General features: G+C 49.8%; 2 protein-coding genes across 2 annotated transcripts in view; one reads left to right on the top strand and one right to left on the bottom strand.

Annotated features, from left to right (window-relative positions):
* The window catches only part of PKNOX2 (PBX/knotted 1 homeobox 2), a 50,567-nt gene extending 44,530 nt beyond the window's left edge, over positions 1-6,037 (top strand). Inside the window, exons 10-13 of the mRNA XM_033519693.1 lie at positions 1,281-1,400; positions 3,089-3,165; positions 3,631-3,809; positions 4,470-6,037. Of these exons, the coding sequence (XP_033375584.1) occupies positions 1,281-1,400; positions 3,089-3,165; positions 3,631-3,809; positions 4,470-4,717 (624 nt within the window). The 3' untranslated portion in view covers positions 4,718-6,037. The remainder of the gene's footprint in view (positions 1-1,280; positions 1,401-3,088; positions 3,166-3,630; positions 3,810-4,469) is intronic.
* Positions 6,038-7,113: 1,076 nt separating this feature from the next.
* The window catches only part of FEZ1 (fasciculation and elongation protein zeta 1), a 12,616-nt gene continuing 693 nt past the window's right edge, over positions 7,114-19,036 (bottom strand). Inside the window, exons 2-10 of the mRNA XM_015649966.2 lie at positions 16,639-16,941; positions 13,769-13,865; positions 12,882-12,986; positions 11,814-12,030; positions 10,353-10,624; positions 9,768-9,848; positions 9,299-9,374; positions 8,738-8,803; positions 7,114-7,276 (exon numbers count right to left, since the gene is read on the bottom strand). Coding sequence (XP_015505452.1) covers positions 7,260-7,276; positions 8,738-8,803; positions 9,299-9,374; positions 9,768-9,848; positions 10,353-10,624; positions 11,814-12,030; positions 12,882-12,986; positions 13,769-13,865; positions 16,639-16,913 — 1,206 coding nt within the window. The 5' untranslated portion in view covers positions 16,914-16,941 and the 3' untranslated portion in view covers positions 7,114-7,259. The remainder of the gene's footprint in view (positions 7,277-8,737; positions 8,804-9,298; positions 9,375-9,767; positions 9,849-10,352; positions 10,625-11,813; positions 12,031-12,881; positions 12,987-13,768; positions 13,866-16,638; positions 16,942-19,036) is intronic.

Here is a 19,036-nt window from a genome sequence, read left to right as displayed (position 1 = left end):
CTGGTATTTCACAGCTCTGGGCTCACTGGCATTGCCTGTTCAGCACAGCAATCATGGCACTTGTGGGAAATGCTCGTTTTCAGGTCTTGCTTTCTGAATTTGGGGATATTTTTCAGCCATTTGCTCTGGTTTTATTCCTTTTCTTCTTTTTTTCCTGACATTGCAGTGAGTTATGCAATGATCCCTGCATTCTTTCAGGGAGACAATGATTTGGAGCAGAACTGGATTTATTAACACAACTTGTCTGTGAGCTCTTCCCAACCCCTATTCCCCAGGAATCTGGAAAAAACCAAACCCAAAACATCAATTTCTGTAACACTGCTTCCTGGGGGCAGAGCAGCAGAAATCCACCCCCATTATTTCTGAAATGCTCCATTTTAATTGCAGGAGCCTCTAATAAAACAATCAATAAACAGCATTTTGGAAAGAGGTGGCAGATTTTTTTTTGCCTGTGCAATGGTTAAAAATTTTCTTTCTATAATATCTCTCCATTGCAGGTTTAAATCTTGCAGGAAAAACCTCTGTGGGTGTGGGAAAAACATGTGCAGAGGGAATTTTGGGGCAGGGAGAGAGCCTGGACAAGCACCTTCGGATGCTCTTCCTGTGCCACTGGCATGATTTATTCAGATGGAGCCCAGGGGAATCACAGGAACCTGCTGGCCTGATGTTTAATTCATCCAGGAGAAGTGTTTTGATGAAGACTTGGGGAAAAAAAATCCCTTTTTAACTCAAGTGCTTAGATTTCAGTTCAGTTCCTGAATCCTCATTAAAACTTCTCTTGCAGCAAGATGCTTCTTTTTAATTTCTGGGGGGCAAAAAGCAAATTTTGGCTCTATGGGCATCTCCCCACTTTTGGTGGAAATCAGCTGGGTGAGGAACATGGGGTTGATGAGTGTCAGGGGTTTTTTAACTTTCAGTTGAGAAAATCATCTTTTTATGAGGTTTGGGTTTTATTTTTTACTTTATTTTTTCAGGTAAAAGTGATTTCCTCCTAAAGCACACATTGAAATTGGTCGTGGCATCATCACCACACTCCCCAGTTGTGCCATTTTACCCCTTGCAAAACACTGAGAGAAAATTTGAGATAAAAGATACAAATCCTGGGAGAAAATCTGCATTTATGCAGATTTGGTGGAGCAGGAAATGGCTTTTGGATGCTCCTAGAAATGCCAGGTTTTTCTCACTCATCCCACTCCCATTTTGGGTTGGTTTTGCCCATTTTTTGGGTTGCCCATCACCACTTTCAACCAATTCTCTCCCTATTCCTTTTCTCCTGACAGGTGAACCTGGATCTCACCTCCCTCCTTGATGGTGAGGACAAGAAGTCCAAGAACAAACGGGGCGTCCTGCCCAAACACGCCACCAACATCATGCGCTCATGGCTCTTCCAGCATCTCATGGTGAGCCACCAAAACACCCTGCAAGACAGGAAAAAAAGACAAAAAATCCAGAAATCCTCAGATCCAGGTGGTGCTTTGTCTGGATTTGTGTTTGGAGGTGCAAAGTTTGTGTTTTGGGAGTGTTTTGGGAATGACTGTTGTCACTGCAGGTGGGAAAAAATATTCCCTTAAGGCAAGAAGAAGCACACAAATCTAGAAGGGGACTCCCATGACTTTTTGAAGATGGATAATTGAGAATTTTTTTGCAGTTAACAGCTCCAAAATATCCTTTTCTATCAAGGTGGAATGTGAGAGCTGCTCACAGGTAGGGTTGTAGCACACCAGCCATCAGTCAAAACTCAGAATTGCAAAATCACCCCATTTTGAGGGATTGGAGATGGAAAGTAGAGGGAGCTTAGATGCAAACTGGATATTTTCATGCATGAAGAGTTCTCTCTCATCAGCAGGGCTGGGAGAAGGGCAAAAAGCCAAAATCCCACATTTTTTCCTGCATAATTCAGTCAAGGAATCATTTGGAAACTGGTTTCAAAGCCTGGCTCTCCATGAAGACCAAGTGGTGGGAGATCCCAGGGCAGAAGGGAAAAGCTCCAAAGAGCAACTTGTGGAAAAACCAGCCAGGACATGAAGCAGCAGCAGGTTGGGAACTTCCCAGCCTAATTTTTTAATGGAAAATTCTGGATTTATTGCAATGAGGACAAGAGTGTTGCTGTGTCCTGCATCTCCTGTGTTTCTGGAGGGCACAACTGCAAATCTGCAGGCACAGAAAGGATTTGGAAGACCAGAAACTGCAAAGCAATTTTCTGCCAGGAGCCAAGAGAACCTCATGGTTCAAGATCACCAAAACTGAACTGAAATTAAATTGAGATAAATTCTTCTGCTGGATGGTTGGACCTTTGATCTCAGCCTGGTCCTCGTGGTCAGAAGAAATTTGGGTTTCCCCATGAGACTTCTCCATCTGGTGACAGAGATGATACAGTTTTTAACCAAAAATGCTCATCATTTTACTGGAATTTCTGGAGCAGCAGCAGGAAGAAATAATATTGGAAATAATATACAAAAAATAGGATATTTCTCCCCAAAAAAAGCCTTTTTTAACCACTGAGGCCCCAGTGGGAAGTGAGTCCCCAGAGTTTGGGTGGTTTTGTCAAGGAAATTACACTGTTCTGGGGGATAACAGATGAAAAACAAGCCATGGTAATTGTCACTGGCTTGGGGCTCCAAAACATGGCATGGTTTGATAATAATTTCATTTCTGGGGTTGGAAAAGAGCATTTCAGCACAGCTGGCAGGAGGCTGCTGGAGCTTTCAGTGCTGGTGGTTTCCAGTGCAGATGTTTCAGGGTGTTTTATTGATGCCTCTGACAATAAACATTGTGGGTTTTGAAGCACAAATCCCATGTTTACCAACAACCATCACTGGAAAATTGCTAGAGTTAAAAAAAAACCAACCCCAAGAACATTTTCCTTCAAGGGAATTTGATGGAAAACTTTGGAAAAGCCCTAAGTGCAGCTGAGGAAATCTTGATTCTCTTGGATGCCACCCTTCAATCTTGCATTCAGCAAATGCAAGAAGATATGAAATTTAGGGTGGGAAAATGTTAAAAAAAGGAAAAAAGGCAGGTTTTCATTATTTTTCACATCCTGCATGCAGGGATGTAATCCTGCTATGCCATCTCTCTTTGTTTCCAGCACCCTTACCCCACAGAGGATGAGAAGAGACAAATCGCTGCCCAAACCAACCTGACCCTCTTGCAAGTCAACAACTGGTGAGCAGATCCTGGTGGCCCACAGAGTCACTTTGCTGGCTTTAGGACCTTTTTCACCCTCTTTTGGTGCTGTTTAAAGCTTTTTGGGGGGGTTACTTGGGTGGTTAAGGCTGATTCTTGGGGTGTCCTGCACAGCACCAGGAGCTGGACTCAATGATCCTGGTGAGTCCTTCCAGCTCAGCAGGAATTTGATTTTGTGACTTTGGGATTTCTGGGAGATGAGCTCAGTTGTGTTTAGTGTCAGTGCTGGTTTGCAAGGTCTCAGTGCCCTCTCCTGGCAAATCCAGGAAGAATTAATGCAGAGCTATAATGTGCCACAGGCAAATAAAAATCCCCCAGCTTCTTGAAGCTGATTTCTTAAAGTATTATCATTATATTTCAACTCATTGATTTGCTATAATGTTGCTTTAACTCTGTATTGGTGTAACAACTCTTAACTCCAGTGTTCTCTCTTTCCCATGGAAGGTTCATAAACGCCCGGCGGCGCATCCTGCAGCCAATGCTCGATGCCAGCAACCCAGACCCAGCCCCCAAAGCCAAGAAAATCAAATCCCAGCACCGGCCCACGCAGCGGTTCTGGCCCAACTCCATCGCTGCTGGCGTCCTGCAGCAGCAGGGGGGAAATTCAGGGACAAATCCTGATGGTAAGGACAAGCCCCAGTGGTTCCTGCCCTTCCAGGAAGTGCCTTGCACTAATTATGGCCTTAATTGGTAATTTCTAGAGGCCTTTATTGAGCTGTGGGGAAACACACGAGGTGGCCCATGCGAGAAGAGACTTCCAGCTGGCCACCAGTGATGATCACCCACTGTGGGGCATCTCCTGAGGAGCTGGGGAAGGGAGGGAGGGGAAAGAAAAGGAGATGAGAAGACACATTGAGACAAAATGGGAAGAGAGAAGATGAAAACAGACCATGAAAGTGAAGAATAGAGAAGATGATGCTGCTGAAGAGAGATGATGAACAGGGAACAGATGAGGAAAATGAAGAGAGAAGATGAAGGTGAAGAGAGCAGAAATGAACATTCACCAGATTAGATGAAGAGAAGGAAAGGTAGGAGTTGAGAGAAGATCAAGAGAAGATCTGCCCAACCAATTTGGGCATCTACTTGCTCAGAACTAAGGTTTCTTGTTATTTAATGATGTATTAGCTAAAAAATTTAAGGACTGGACCTTGCAGAGTGACTGGGGTAGGTGGGACACCCTGTGGGTGAAGCTTCTCACTTGAGTTATTCTTGTTTTACACACTTCTTTTGTCCTTTCTGTATTTTCTGGATTTCTGTCCTTATTTCTGTCCTTTTAATTCCAGGCTCGCTCAGCATGGACAACCTCCAACCCCTCTCATCAGCCACTGCCACCATGGCCATGCAGCAGGCGATGCTGGCAGCCCATGACGACTCCCTGGATGGCACCGAGGAAGAGGAGGAGGATGAGGAGGACGAGGACGAGATGGAGGAGGAGGAGGAAGAGGAGGAAGAGCTGGAGGAAGAGCCTGGCGGCCTCCCAGCAGCACCTGGCGCTGACCTTGGTTTGGACCACAGTGACTCACTGGAATAGCTCCCCCTGCACCCTCCCAAATCATTGACAGCACCAGATACAAAACTCCCCCTGAAATGCAAAAAAAGAAAAGGCAAGAAGAAGAAATTAGTGAGAAAAAAGCGAACTGGTGGCGCTGGCAGAGGCCCTGGCTGCCCACAGGAGCACGGGGACCACCATGGCAGCGCACAGAAGTGAAGGACACACGTTTACAAGGCACATATTGTGGCCAGATTAATCCTTTATTTCAGGTTTTCTTTTTCTTTTTCCCTTCATTTTTTTGGTAAGCAAAAGCATTTTTAGGGGAAGTTGTTTTCCCCACGTGATGCTCGGATGCTGTTTGGGCCACGGCGTCCATCCCTTGGATTTCTTGGTGCAAAGAAAAGCCAAACCAACCCCAGGACTTGATGCTTTTTGGATTTTTCCCCCAGAAAGGTCATTCACAGGAGTAAATACTGGCATGGAGGGGGAAGAAAAATAATCAGCGAGTGCAAATTCTGAAATACCCAAGGAGGGTTTGCTGCTCGACTCATGGGATTGCCCAAACCTCCCAACTCTGACCCCAATGTTTGGTGACTCTGGACACAACTTTCTGGAAAAGGGAGGAAATTCTTCCAAATCCTTTAATTTATGTGCTGAAACCTCTGCTGAATCTGAAAAGAAAACCAACTCACCCCGTTCTCATCCTTAAGGGCCGAGATTGGACGCGGAGTTGGGGCAAAGGCTGCCGAAAGTAAAACTTTTCCAAGGCATTTTGGCACAGAGTTAGTTAAAAATGGGGGAAAATTGGTCTTAAAAATAGCAAGATTTCACCCAAAATTGAATGGCGATGCCTGGGTGGAAGGAAACTCAGTATTATTGCTTAAAAGATAATTTCTCCCTGGTATTGTCCCTCCACATGGGAAAAGGGTGGAGCTTTAGCCCTGTGGGGGAGGGAAGCTGCCAAAAACCCTGTATTTTGGGTTTTTTTTATTTGAAATGCTAGCAAAAGGGTGTACTCGCCTTAAAATGTGGCATGGGAGGAAATGCAAAAGCAAACCAGGGCAAAAATAAAGGAATTGTCTTCTGCAGGTTCCTGCTGTAAATGTGAGATTCTAGGAGAAGTCTCATTCTCTTGGTGGCTTTTTGCCCACATTGTCCTTTTTTTTTCCTGGCTCTTGAAGAGTTGACAAAAGAACCTGAACAAGAGCTGGGATCAAAACCACAAGTGATGCAATGGGCAGAAAATGCCTATTTTTGGATACTGATCTGGCGTGAATGTAATCTGTAATTTCATAAAGGATTCATTGTAATTTAGTATTAATTCCTGGCCATTTATTATAAAGTGCTACAAGATGAGCACCTGTATTTTCTTGGCAGCTTCTTCATTTGAGTGGAGAAGACCCAAAATGCAGGAATAACCCCCCAAAATGGGGAAAATTCCCCTCATAAAACTAATTTACCCCCAAAATGAGTGGATGGACTTAAATTGATAATTGAGTAATGTGGAAAAAAATTAGATTTATACTTCCAAAAGTGATGGTCTGCCAAAAATGAAAGTTTTCCCCCTCAAACAAGCTCCAAATGGGATTTTGCCCCAAACCAGTGGTGCACACCCCAAAATGAGCTGTGTTCTTCAAAAATGAGTGATTCTCCCTCTAAAAACTCCCCTAAAATGTTACAGACAACCCTAAAATGGGTGATGCTCACCCCATATTGAGTGATGGTCTCCAAAAATCACTCCTTAGAATGAAATGATGACCCAAAAGGAGCTCATCTCTCCCTGAAATGAGTGATTCCCTCCAAAAAATGGGTGCTTACCCCAAAAGGAGTTGTATTCTCCAAAAATTCTCCCCCAAAATGAGTGACATGTCCCCAGAGGATGATGTCCCAAACTGGTCCTTCTGGAAATGAGTGACTCTCCTCAAAATAAGTGACTTCCCCCCAAATGACTGAATTTACTGAATGGACAACACTCTCCAAAAATGAACAACAACCCCAAAATCAGGCACTCTTCCCCAAAATGAGTGACAAACCCCAAAACAGAGCAATTCTCTCAAAAACAGAAGTGATGGAAGCCTCCCTGTCCCTTAATGAGCCATTCCTTCATAATGGGTTGATTTAATAAGGGAAAAAGGTGATGTTTGCACAATTTTTAGCAGAAAATTGGGCTGCAGAAAAGTGAAAAAAATGGGAAAAACCCCCGAGAATGGAATTTAATCTGAATTTTGCCCCTCTGATGGTGGCAGCTGCAGCTGCCTCTGAGCACCCAGCAGCTCCTTAGCCAGAATTTGTGTTTTTTATAGATCCCAGAATATTCCTGAGCACTGCAGTTAAGTCTGTGCAGGGATTCTTTTGCTTAAAAACATAATTTTCCTATCTACAAGTCGCAAAGCACCTCCACAAGCAAAGAGGGGACACAGACACTGGACACCAGCTGCTTAATTAATGTAAGGAATTCTTTATTCCCAGCTGTGCAAAGGGGGAAGTGCAGGGTGGGGCAGCCACGGGTGGGTGACCCTTTTTCCTTGGGTTTGGCCCCGTTTTGGAGGCGCCGGGGTGGGAGTGTGGGGGCAGCACCGCGTCAGGTCGGGCAGAGCACTGCCAAGAGAGAGAGAGAGAGAGAGAGAGAGAGAGAGGGTGGGGGCACCGAGGCTGCAGTGGGGCAGGAGCATGCACAGGTGTGTGGGGGGAAGCATGAGGGTGCATTGGAATGCAGGAGGAAGCACAGGGATGCAGGAGGAGGTGCTGTGATCCATGAGCAAGCACAGGGATCCATGAGGATGCGTTGGGATGAAGGAGAATGCACAGGGATGCAGGAGGATGCTCTGTGATCTGTGAGGATGCACAGGGATGCACAAGGATGCACTGGAATTCCTAAGAATGCACTGTGATCCATGAGGATGCACAGGAATGCATGAGGATGCAGGATGATGCACAAGTGTGCAAGGAGATGCACTGGAATGCACAGGGAAGCACAAGGATGCAGGGGGATACACTGTGATCCATGAGCATGCACAGGGATGTATGTGGATGAACTGGAATGCAGGACACTGCACAGGGATGCACTGCAATGCACATGGATGCATCAGGATGCACAAGGAATGCAGGAGGATGCACAAGGAATGCATGAGGATGCACAGGGATGTACCAGGATGCAGGAGGATGCACAAGTGTGCAAGGGGATGCAGGGGGATGCACAGGGATGCAGGGGGATGCACTGTGATCCATGAGGATGCACTGGAATGCATGACACTGCACAGGGATGCACTGCAATGCACATGGATGCATCAGGATGCACAAGGAATGCAGGAGGATGCACAGGGATGTACCAGGATGCAGGAGGATGCACAAGTGTGCAAGGGGATGCACTGGAATGCACAGGGATGCAGGGGGATGCACAGGGATGCATGAGGATGCACTGGAATGCAGGAGACTGCACAGGGATGCACTGCAATGCACATGGATGCACCAGGATGCAGGAGGATGCACTGTGATCCATGAGCATGCACAGGGATGTACCAGGATGCATGAGGATGCACAAGGGATGCACACACACAGCAGTGCACAGAAAGAGCATGATGGACACACGAGGACTCAGGAGGATGCACAAGAGGGGTGTGGGAGATGTGCAGGGGTGCACAAGGGTGCCTGGGAGATGCAAGGAAGATGGATGGGGATACCCAAGGGAGGCAGAGGAGGGTGCCTGAGGGGGTGTGGGGGTGAGAGGGGGCGTGCAGAGGGTGCTGAGGCTGTGTGGATGAAGCACATGGGCCCCAGGATGGGGCAGGAAGCTGCACAGGGCCCCCAGAGGTGTGGCAGAACAGCAGAGCTGTACAAAGAATGCCTGAGGGATGCAGGAGGTGCACCTGGGATTCCTGAAGGATGTGTGGAGGATGCACCAGGGATGCATGAGGGAAGTGGAAGGAGTGACACAGGATGTATCTGGGATTCTCCAAGGATGCACAGAGGATGCACAGGAGATGCAAAAGGGACAAATGAGGTTGCAGGAGGGAAAGGATGCACAAAGGATGTAATGGAGGGGCAGGAGGGTGCAGGTACCTTTGAGGATGTAATCCGTGAGCAGAGTGGGCACCTTCTCATTCCCCTCCTTCATGGCAAACAGGACTGTGAGGGGGAACAAGCTGTGAGCCTGGCCCTGCTGCCCCCAAACCTCCCTTTTCCCCCTAAACCAGCCCCACAGTTGCTGTACAATTTCCCCAAACAATTTAAGCAGCAGGTCTGGGAACATCCAAAAAGGACTTTTGTCCCCACTTTGCCAATCCGAGGCAATGCAGAATGGGTGATTTACCCCCAAATAAACCCTGGTAAAAGGAGCATGAATTGGGGGAAGGTGTCTGCCTGCATAGAGCAATTATTGCAGTTGTGCTGCAGTGATGCAAACCAGGCATTTTCCCCTCCAAGTGGGTTTGTTGCAATGATGATGCAACATGGGTGGTAGCACCTTAAATTGCCCATGCTGCAATGATGCAAAAAATCCCCCAAACCAGCTGTGCTGCAATGATGCCCCAAACTGCAGCCTCTGAGGCAAAGCTAAATATGCCTTTGTGTCCCCTAAACATCTGATGCCGACCCAAAACAGCAGCTTGAATGAATACTCACTGTTGGTGAGCATCTGCAGGTCCTCAACAGAGGGTGGTGAGCCCTTCTTCTCGTAGGGAATCACCGTGTTCAGGTACTGCAGAAACAAAAGCCACCCCAAAACCCCACGCAGATTGTACAAAACCAGCTGCTTTTTGCACTGCCTTGAGACAAATCACCCCAATTTTGTGCAAAAAGAGAGTATTTCTAGAAAATTCCTGCAATTGCATTTGATTTGCAGGTATTTTGGGGAGTGCTGAAGTAACTGGGTGCTGCAAACTCCACCCAAATCCATCCCCCCTCAGGAAGGATTTTTTGGGGTGAAAACAGGTAATTTTTCCAAGAGGGATTATCAGGGTGTAGGGGACAGAGCAGTGTTGTAAAACTAAAAAACATTTTAAAAGGGGTTTGTGGGGGTGCAGGGGAATGGGGAGTGCAGGGAGGAGTGAAAACAAACAGATTGGGGCAATTTTGGGGGGGAAAAGGGCACCTGTTTCTCGTTGGTGGTAGGACCAAAAGTCTGGCGCAGGCCAGAGTGCAGGATGCTGGAGATGCCCTCCATGCTGAAGCGCTGGGGGGACAATGTCACCCTGTCACCTCCTGGGGACAGCGGCACCAGCATCCCCCACAACTCCCTGACTCCCACATCCACACCTTGCCCAGATGCCATCACCCTGCTCCATATCCACATCCCACATCTCTTTGTCCCCCTGCTCCAAGCCCCCCTGTCCCACATTCCCCTGTCCTTGCTCCATGACCTCCTGTGCTGTGTCCTTCCCATTCCCTGTCCCTCTGTCCCATCCTCTCACTATTCCCTTCCTATCCCATCCCTCACTGCCTTACCCCTATGTCCTTCTGCCCCACCCTGCCACTATTCCATCCCATCCCATCCCATCCCATCCCATCCCATCCCATCCCATCCCATCCCATCCCATCCCATCCCATCCCTCATTGCCCCCACGTCCCTCTACCCCATCTTGCCACTCTTCCCATCCCATCCCTCATCCCCTTGCCCCATCCTGTCCCCACATCCCCCCGCCTCCTCCTCTCCCTCCGAGGTCCCCGCACCCAGCACCTTGCGGGGCATGTGGCCGCCGCGCTCGGAGCGCGCCCCTTGCAGGCTCAGCCCCTTGTCCCTGCGGCGGCGCCGGGCGGCCTCTCGCTGCTCTCGCTGCTCGCCCTGCACGGCCAGCAGAGCCCCGATGAACGCCGTCTTCACCTCCTTCTCGAAGGCCAGCTCGTCCCTCCGTGCCAGCTGCGCCACCAGCTCCGCCGACAGCGCCCGGCTCGCCGCCTCCGCCCGGCCCGCGGCCGCCAGCAGCTCCCGCGCCGACAGCTGCCCCAGCCCTGCCCGCGGAGCACAGACCGGCTCGTGTCCGAGGGGACAGCCCTCGGCTGGGGGGTTGGAAGGCACGCACAGCCCATCTCGTCCCACCTCCCTGCCATGGGGCCGGGACAACTATCCCAGGGTGCTCCAACCCCGTCCAACCTGGCCACGGGCACTTCCAGGGATGGGGCAGTCAGAGCTGCTCTGGAAACCTTGTGGCCTCCCCATCCTCACAGGAAAGTTTCTTGCCCATGTCCCATCTATCTCTGCCCTCTGGCAGTGGGAAGCCATTCCCCCCATGTCACATCCCTCCATCCCTTGTCCCCAGTCCCTCTCCAGCTCTCCTGGAGCCCCTTTAGGCCCTGGCAGGGGCTCTGAGCTCTCCCTTTTCTTCCCCATGCTGAGCACCCCCAGCTCTCCCAGCCTGGCTCCAGAGCAGAGGCACCCCAGCCCTTGGGGCATCTCCGTGGCCTCCTCTGGACCCGCTGCAGCCAGTGCCATGCATGGGGAAACGAGGGAAAAGCCTGGTGCAGTATCAGTGACACCCCCAGAGCAGTCAGTGAAACGCACACTGCAACCATTAAAATGCATCTCGTGCTGAGCGAGATGTGCTCTGCATTTTCTGAGACACCAAGAGATAAACCCGTTGTGCAATTACTGATCCGCTCAGCGCCATAAACAACGTGCCCAGAGCAATTCAGGAACTTCCTGGCACCATTAGTGACATGCAAGGTGCACTCAGTGATACTCACAGTGCAATTAGTGACAGGCAGGGTGTGATTAGTGACATGTATGGTGCAACTAGTGACATGCATGGTGCAATTAGCGACATGTATGGTGCAATTATTGACATGCACGGTGCAATTAGTGACATGCACGGTGCAATTAGTGACATGGTGTGATTAGTAACCTGCACAGTGTGATAAAGAGCAGAGCAATTAGTGGAGAGCCTGGGCTTGTTGGTGACACAGCCCATGGCACTAGTGACAAATCTCACGTGCGTGGAACACCCCCATGCACAACACAAAGGCTCCTGGTGAACCCCACGTGCCTTTCCACACCAAAAGCCAGATCCCTGCGTTCTTCACAGTTTTTGCCAAAAGCCCTTCTGGCCAAGTCCCAAAGCACTGAGGCTTGGAGAGACTCAGTTGTCCAATTTGGTTGGAATTGTCCCCAGACAGTGACTGGCCTGGGCTTTGCTGGCCGTACCTTCGTGGGAGCAGTTGTTGTTGAAGGCAGGGGAGAAAGCATGCAGCTCCCGCAGCACGATGGGCTCCGTGCCCCCGCCACCACCTTTGCCTTCAGCATCAGCCTTGCCTTCTTCCTCCTCATCCTCCTCCTCCTCCTCCTCCTCTTCCTCCTCACCCTCAGGGTCAGCCTCGGGGTCAGGTGAACTCTGCATGAGCTCCTCCAGCTCCTCGATGACCTGCGGGGCACCAGTGACCTCCATGTGCACCTGCACCCTGCAGCCACACCTGCAGTTATCCTGCACATACACCCTGCAGCCATACCTGCAGCTGTCCTGCACCTGCACCCTGCCCTGCAGCCACACCTGCAGCTGTCCTGCACCTGCACCCACACCTGCAGCTGTTCCCTTCATCCTGCACCTGCATCCTCTATCTCCATCCTCCACCTGCAGCCTGCTCCCTCCATCCTCATTTGCATTCTGCATCCTGCACCTGCATCCTCCCCTTCATCCTGCATCTGCATTCTGCTCCCTTCACCCTGCATCAGCACCTGCATTCACATCCATCTGTACCCTGGGTCCCCTATTTGCATCCTGCATCTGCATCCCACATTTCCATCTACATCCAAATCCCACATTCCATGGGCACTGAGGACCTGCATCCACATCTGAATCTGCATCCTGCTCTCTGCACACAGCTCCTCCTCCTGCATCCTGTACTTGCACTTGCATTCTCTAGCCTGCATCCACACCCCACATCCCCCTCTCCACACCTCTACCCTGCATCCTGCACCCCACACCTGCACCTGCATCCACACCAGCATCCTGCAGCTCCATCCCACCTCTGCCCCCACACTTTGACCCTTCCTCCCATGGCACCCATTTAGTACAGGCCACCACGTGCACACAAATCCCACACTGGCACCCACCACCTGCACTTCTGTCTACATCCACATTCCAGGTCCTGCATGCCACATCCCAAGGTGATGGGATTTGGCTTTTTCTTGTGCTTTCAGCTCGTGGTCATGGGGCTGAGGTGGCCAAGGCTGGCTTTTGGAGGACATGCAGGGCTCCAGATGCCCATGAGGTACCTGCTCAGCTGTCAGCAGCGGCTCCTCGTTGATCCCAGAGTCCTGCTCACTCCTCTCAGTGAGCTCCTCTTCCTCTTCCTCCTCCTCCTCCTCCTTCCCACCGAGCTGCAGGAGACACAGGCTGGGCAGCCCTGGTGGCACCACTGGCCTGGGCCTGGCATGGGGGAGCCACCAGGGAACCCTGGCTCAGGGGGACATGGGGGTGGCACAGGGAGACACTGGGTGGGGACGTGCTGGATTGAGGGCATCACATGGAGATGTTGGATTGGGATGTTGGATGGGCTCTGGACTGGGACACTGGACACAATGGAAGCACTGGAGGGGGAGGTGTTGCCAGAAGATGGATGGAGAGTTGCAGATTGGACTAAGGAGATGACAGGGAGAAGCCCAGGTCTGCTGGATGGAGGTGTTGGATGGGGAGTGGGGCTGGACACGCTCGGTGGAGATGCTGGGAATGCTGGATGGGGACATGGCAGAGAGGAACACCACCAGGGAATGGATGGATGGAGATGTTGGGTGAGGAGGCATCTTCTTTTTTCCCCACCTTTCACTATCTTTTCACCTTTTTGGCAGAAAAGAACCCAAGGAAGTTATCTTCTCTTCCCCCTTTAGCAAGAGGCCGTTACATCCAAATGGGTTAAATTCCGTGGATATTGGGACATTTTTATAACCCCAAAAGCAGCAATTGACAGCACAAACTCACTACAAACACATTTCCTACCCCAAAAACACCCACCCCACCCGTGACACAGGGGCAAACTGCCAAAGACTGGATGCTAAAACGAGTAGTTTAGCAGTGTCATGATGGTCACTGAGCCTTGGAGTTGATTGACAGCTGTCAATCACTGCCAGGGAAGCGTGTGGGGACAGGGGTGCCACAGCCGTACCTGGGGGTCGGTGCCATCAAGGGCCTCGGTCCCAGGGAGCTGCCACGGCCGGGGGGAGCTCCGGGGGGCAAAGCCATCAGTCAGAGCATCCCAGACCCTGCAGGGAGGCAGGTGGTGAGTGCTGACCATCTCAGAGAGACATCCCAAAAACGGCATGCCAAAATGCCACAAAACATCCCAAAGTACAGCCCTGAAACATCCTGAAAATGACCTCCAAAATCCCAAAACAGACACCTGAAACATCCCAAAACATCTCAAATAATATCCTAGAAAACCCCAAATGCTGTCCTAAGAAAACCACAAATGCTGTAAGACCCCAAATGCTATCCTAGAAGATCCCAAATGCTATCCTAGAAAACCCCAAATGCTGTCCTAGAAGACCCCAAATGCTGTCCTAGAAGACCCCAAAGCTTCTCAAAATAGCATCATGAAATAACTGCCCTGAAATGCCCTCTAAATGTCATTTTGAAATGCTGCTATCAAAACACTCCAAAAGGCCACAGCAGTGTACCAAAATGTCTCTAGATGTCCCCAAATGCCACTCAAAAACATCACCATGATGCCTTGAAGTGACCCAAAAATTATCTTAAAGCAGCCTCAAAGCCACAAGACTCTGAAAGGCCTCAAAACAGCTCAAAATGCTGCCCTGGAACACTCCAAACTGTCCCCAAATGTTCTTCTGAAATGCCCCCAAAATGCCCTTAAAGGTCCCAAATCTCCAAAATGTCACCCTGTCATGTTCCAAACAGTCAACCCCCTCACTGAAATACCCCAGAGACCCCAAAATGTCACTTTTTAACCCCCCAGAAATACCCTAAAATGCTTTCCCAAATAACTGACCAAAAGAGGAGAAAATAGAGAAGGAAAAGGAGGGGAAGGAGGGAAAAATGAAAGGGGGAAAACAGGAGAAAAGAGAAAAAAGGGCTAAAGAAGAAGATGGAAAAAGGGGCAAAAAGGGGAAGAAGTGGAGGAAGGAAAATCTGGGTAAAAGGGGGGAAATGGAAGAAAAAATGAGAAAGAAGGTAAAGAAGGAAAATGGTGGGAAATGGAGAAAGAGGAATAAAAGGGGAAGAAAGGGAAAGGGGAGAAAATAGGGAATAGGAAAAGAAGGAAAATGGCCAAAAGAGAGAAAAAAACCAGGAGAAAATGGAAATGAGGAAAAAGAGAAAATGCTCTCTTTTTTTTTGCCATCTTCTGTCTTTCTCCTCCATTTTTTCCCTTTTCTCCACTTTCCCTGCCATTTTCTCCATTTCCCCCCCCATTCTCCCTTATTTCTTACATTTTCTCCCCATCTCAGGCAAACCCCCCCATTTTCCCACCAGAATGGTGGGTTCGGTCCAAAGTGGTGCCACATCCAAATCCTGAAAATCACCCCAAACCCATTTTCCCCCTTTCCAACTCCAAAACTGCTCATTTTTGGGATTTATTATATTTCTCTCCTCACCAGGGCTGAATTCCCCTTGGAATTACAGATTGCAAAAATTAACATAGAAAAATGTGGATGCCAAATCTTAAATACTTATTTTTTAACAAAGCACAGCAAATTAGTAATTATCCCCCCCCCTAAATTTGCTTTTTATTTATTTTTTTGTTCTTAAAGGACCAGCACCCCACAGAGGCAGGCTGAGACCAGCAGTGATTTCTGAGTTAATTATGGCAAGAAATGGTTAAAAACTCTGGAAATTCAGTGCCTGTGAGGCTGTAGCCCCTCCCCCAGTCTGCACACAGGGCTCATTCAAAGAAGACTAAAAAAAAAGCCCTGTTTTGCCCAAAGTGACCCAAAAAAAGACACAATAAGTGGCACAAAGCGGCGACAGCACGGCAGCCCCGGCACGCAGCCAAGCTGCATTTTGCTCTGAAAAAACCATGAATTCAACCAATTGCAAAAATCAATTCAGCCTCAGTGGGTTTGGGGCAAAAAAAAACCAAACAGAAACCAACAAAACCGACAGATCTGGGGCTTTTTGGGTTGAAAGCAACCCCTTAGTTTGGTGGAAGTAAGGGTTAGTAATTTTGGAATAATCCTGATTAAACACACAAAAAATCCACTAGAAATGTGATTGTGTGTAATCATCATGAGGAAAAAGCCCAAGGATTTGCAGGAAAAAATGGCATTTTGTAACAAACCAAGGTTTTTAATGAAACTGTCGAATTTAACACAAAAGGCACAGGAATATTTGGGGGAGCCTAGAGGGGAATTTCACCTTAGGGAATTTGGCCATCCCCTAGCATGGTACAGAGGGGGTGGCTGAACTCTACTCACACCTTACTCAAGGTTTATGCTCAGCCCCTGGGGCTTTCCTTGCACAGACAGAGCTGTGGCCCCCTGCAATGTGGTACGGGACATGCTGCTCGTCCTCCTCATAGGCTGCTACTCCAAGGATCCCACACAGCTACTCCAAGGGTCCCACACAGCTACTCCAAGGTGCTGTAGGGTCACAGCACAGCCCAGGCATGGATTTGCATGATGGACTCACGGAAGAGTGCAAGGAGGTGCAACAAGCCCTGGAGGGGTGTTACTCATAGGATACTACACCACTACTCTGCAGTGCCACACAATCATGCTGTGAGCAGCACTGTACACTGGGAAAGGGGAGTATCTCACCACCATGACAGGATGCATGAAGGCCTGAGGGTGTCCTACTTATAGGATGCTACACAGCTACTCGAAAGATACTCCCCAGCTATTCCACACTGCTGTGTGACCGTGCTGTGGTGCAAGGGGCTGAGCATGCAGACCCTTCCTCACAGGATACTACAGCGCTACTCCTGACACGGAGCATGGCCACGCTGCAGCGCTGGGAGTTACCCTGGGCTGGGGGGGTTCAGGGTTTGCAGAATGGCCCCAGGAGCAGGGGGGCCTTACTCACTCCTCATCCTGCAGGCGTTCCTCCTCCTCCTGCGCCTGGAGCCGCCCCCGCACGGGGGCCAGGCCCTCGGTGGCGGCGTCGTAGTTGCGGAAGCACACGGTGAGCTTCTCATCAAACTCCTGCACCAGGTCCTCCATCGACTTGAAGCTCATCATCTCGGCCGAGAAGCTCTCCAGCTCGGCCAGCGCCGGGTCCGCAGCGCGCTGCAGGGACCCCCCATCGTCCCCGGACCCCTCCTCAAACTCCTCCTCCAGACTGACCAGGGGCGCCTCCATCCTCCTCAACACCGATGTGCTGCCTTAGCTGCAGGGACAGCGTGCCCGTGAGGCACCAGGCTACTAACAGCTTACAACACCCAGCCCTCCGTTCCCTTGGCTGCTGCTGCACTCACTGAAACCCTTCTTCCAGGGCTGTTACACAACCAGCAGGATCTCTGTAGTATCCTGGCAGTATCCCAACAAGATGTACTCCCTTCAGAAGAAATATTCTGATATTGTGGCACTGCTCTGATAGCAATTTCCTAGTTGTAACAAAGTGCTGGTAGAGCTCCAAGCAGCTTAGTGCTACCCTGATAGTATTGTAAAAAATGTCATAGCACTAGCTGCTTCCCTGAAGTGGTAGTATCTTAGGTGTATCCTTGTACTAAGCAAGTGGCCTGAAAGGATCAGTAATGTGCTGACAGAGTCCCAAAAATGGGAATGTTGCCCTGGTGTATCTTACCAGCATCTTTTCTAGTGTCCTTGTAGCATCTTGGAATTATCCTACAGATACTTTAGGATAAAAATGCACTTTTATCCTGAGAGTATCTTACTGGAAACTGGCTCCTGCACCTCAGAGCTTTGTGATAACATCCTGGTACTATCAGTAGTACCAGTACTGTTGTGTCCTAGTAAAGACCCTGTAGCATCTTTGTAGTGCCTCATTAGCAATGTGATACTCTGGAGTATCCAGGATGTTACCCTGATAATACTCAGCAGCATCCTGATAGTACCTTTGTGCTACACTGAGAGTATCCTAGTAGCAGCTCAGCATTGAGTAGCTCAGCATTGTCCTGGTGCTGTAGTAGCAGAGGCAGGAATATCCTGATTCTATGTCTGGAGCATCCCAACAGCATCCTGGTGCCCTGATAGTATCACAGTAGTAGATAATGAGTATCCTGGTAGGATCCTAATGGTGGTGTAATGGGATACAGTTATTACCCTCAGAGTGTGTTGGTGTTTTCTTACTACCACATAACTACACTCAAAGCAACCTGAACATATCCTGAGAGGAACCTTGTGTGAGCTGCTCCAGTGGCACCTTCATATGAGTACCCCAGTATCAGCTCTGGAAATATCTTAGCCTGATAGTACCTTAGTGGAGCTCTTTGCAGCATCCCAGTAGCATCTACATGGTATCCTAAGAGTAGCTTAGTGCCACTCTGGAAGTGCCTTACTGCTCTATGTACACATTCTAGTAAACTCATAGCATCTCAGTAGTATCCTGAGAGCATCTCAGCTGTGTCTTGACAGTATTTCACTACTCCCTCAGGAGAATATCCCAGTAGCATCCTAGCAGTAGCCTCAGAGGAAGCAAACAGTAACTCAGTAGTAAGCCAGGAGCAGCCCAGTACAGGTGTTGGTACCCCAGCTCATTCCCCCAGCCCTGGTGATGCTTCCCTGGGGAGGGGAGCACAAACATCACAGGAAAACCTGCCCTGAGCAAGGTTTTGAGTGAGTTTTGCAGCCGTGTGCAGCACAGGCACACCCCCATGCATGTGTGCCCCCACACGCCTGCAGCACACACAGAGCACACCTGCAGGTGAGCCCGTCCCTGCACGTACCTGCAGCACACACACAGCAGTGCACACATGCATGGAGTGTCTGTGGACAGATGCATGCGTGCTGCAGTGCTGCACCTGTGCTGGGCTGCACACACACACACACACACTGCACACACACACACACACACTCACCCCCACGTGCCCCAGTGCATGCACACCCTGTCCCATGCGAGTCTGCAGGCACACCTGTGCACTCATGCATCCCCACAGAGGGTCCATGTGTGCCCTGCCATGCACTCATGCATCCCCACGGCAGTGCTGTGCATGCACACACACACACACTGCACCCCTGTGCAGGCCTGCATCCTCTCACACACTTGTGCATTCCCACACACACACCACGGGCCCCACCGTGCTTGCTGCACACACAACTGCACATACACACACCTGCAGACACGCCTGCACACACACACACACCTGCACACACACATCTGCACGGCACACATCTGCACGGCACACATCTGCACGCACGCATCCCTTGCACACACATGCACATTCACACACACACAATCACACACACATCCCTTGCACACATACATACATACACACACACACACTCACACAATCACACACACG

This window comes from Parus major, chromosome 24, assembly GCF_001522545.3.
Source record: "Parus major isolate Abel chromosome 24, Parus_major1.1, whole genome shotgun sequence".
Classification (NCBI taxonomy): domain Eukaryota; kingdom Metazoa; phylum Chordata; class Aves; order Passeriformes; family Paridae; genus Parus; species Parus major.
The sequence above is the reverse complement of the archived record's forward strand: the minus strand, read 5'-3'. Positions and strand labels throughout refer to the sequence as shown.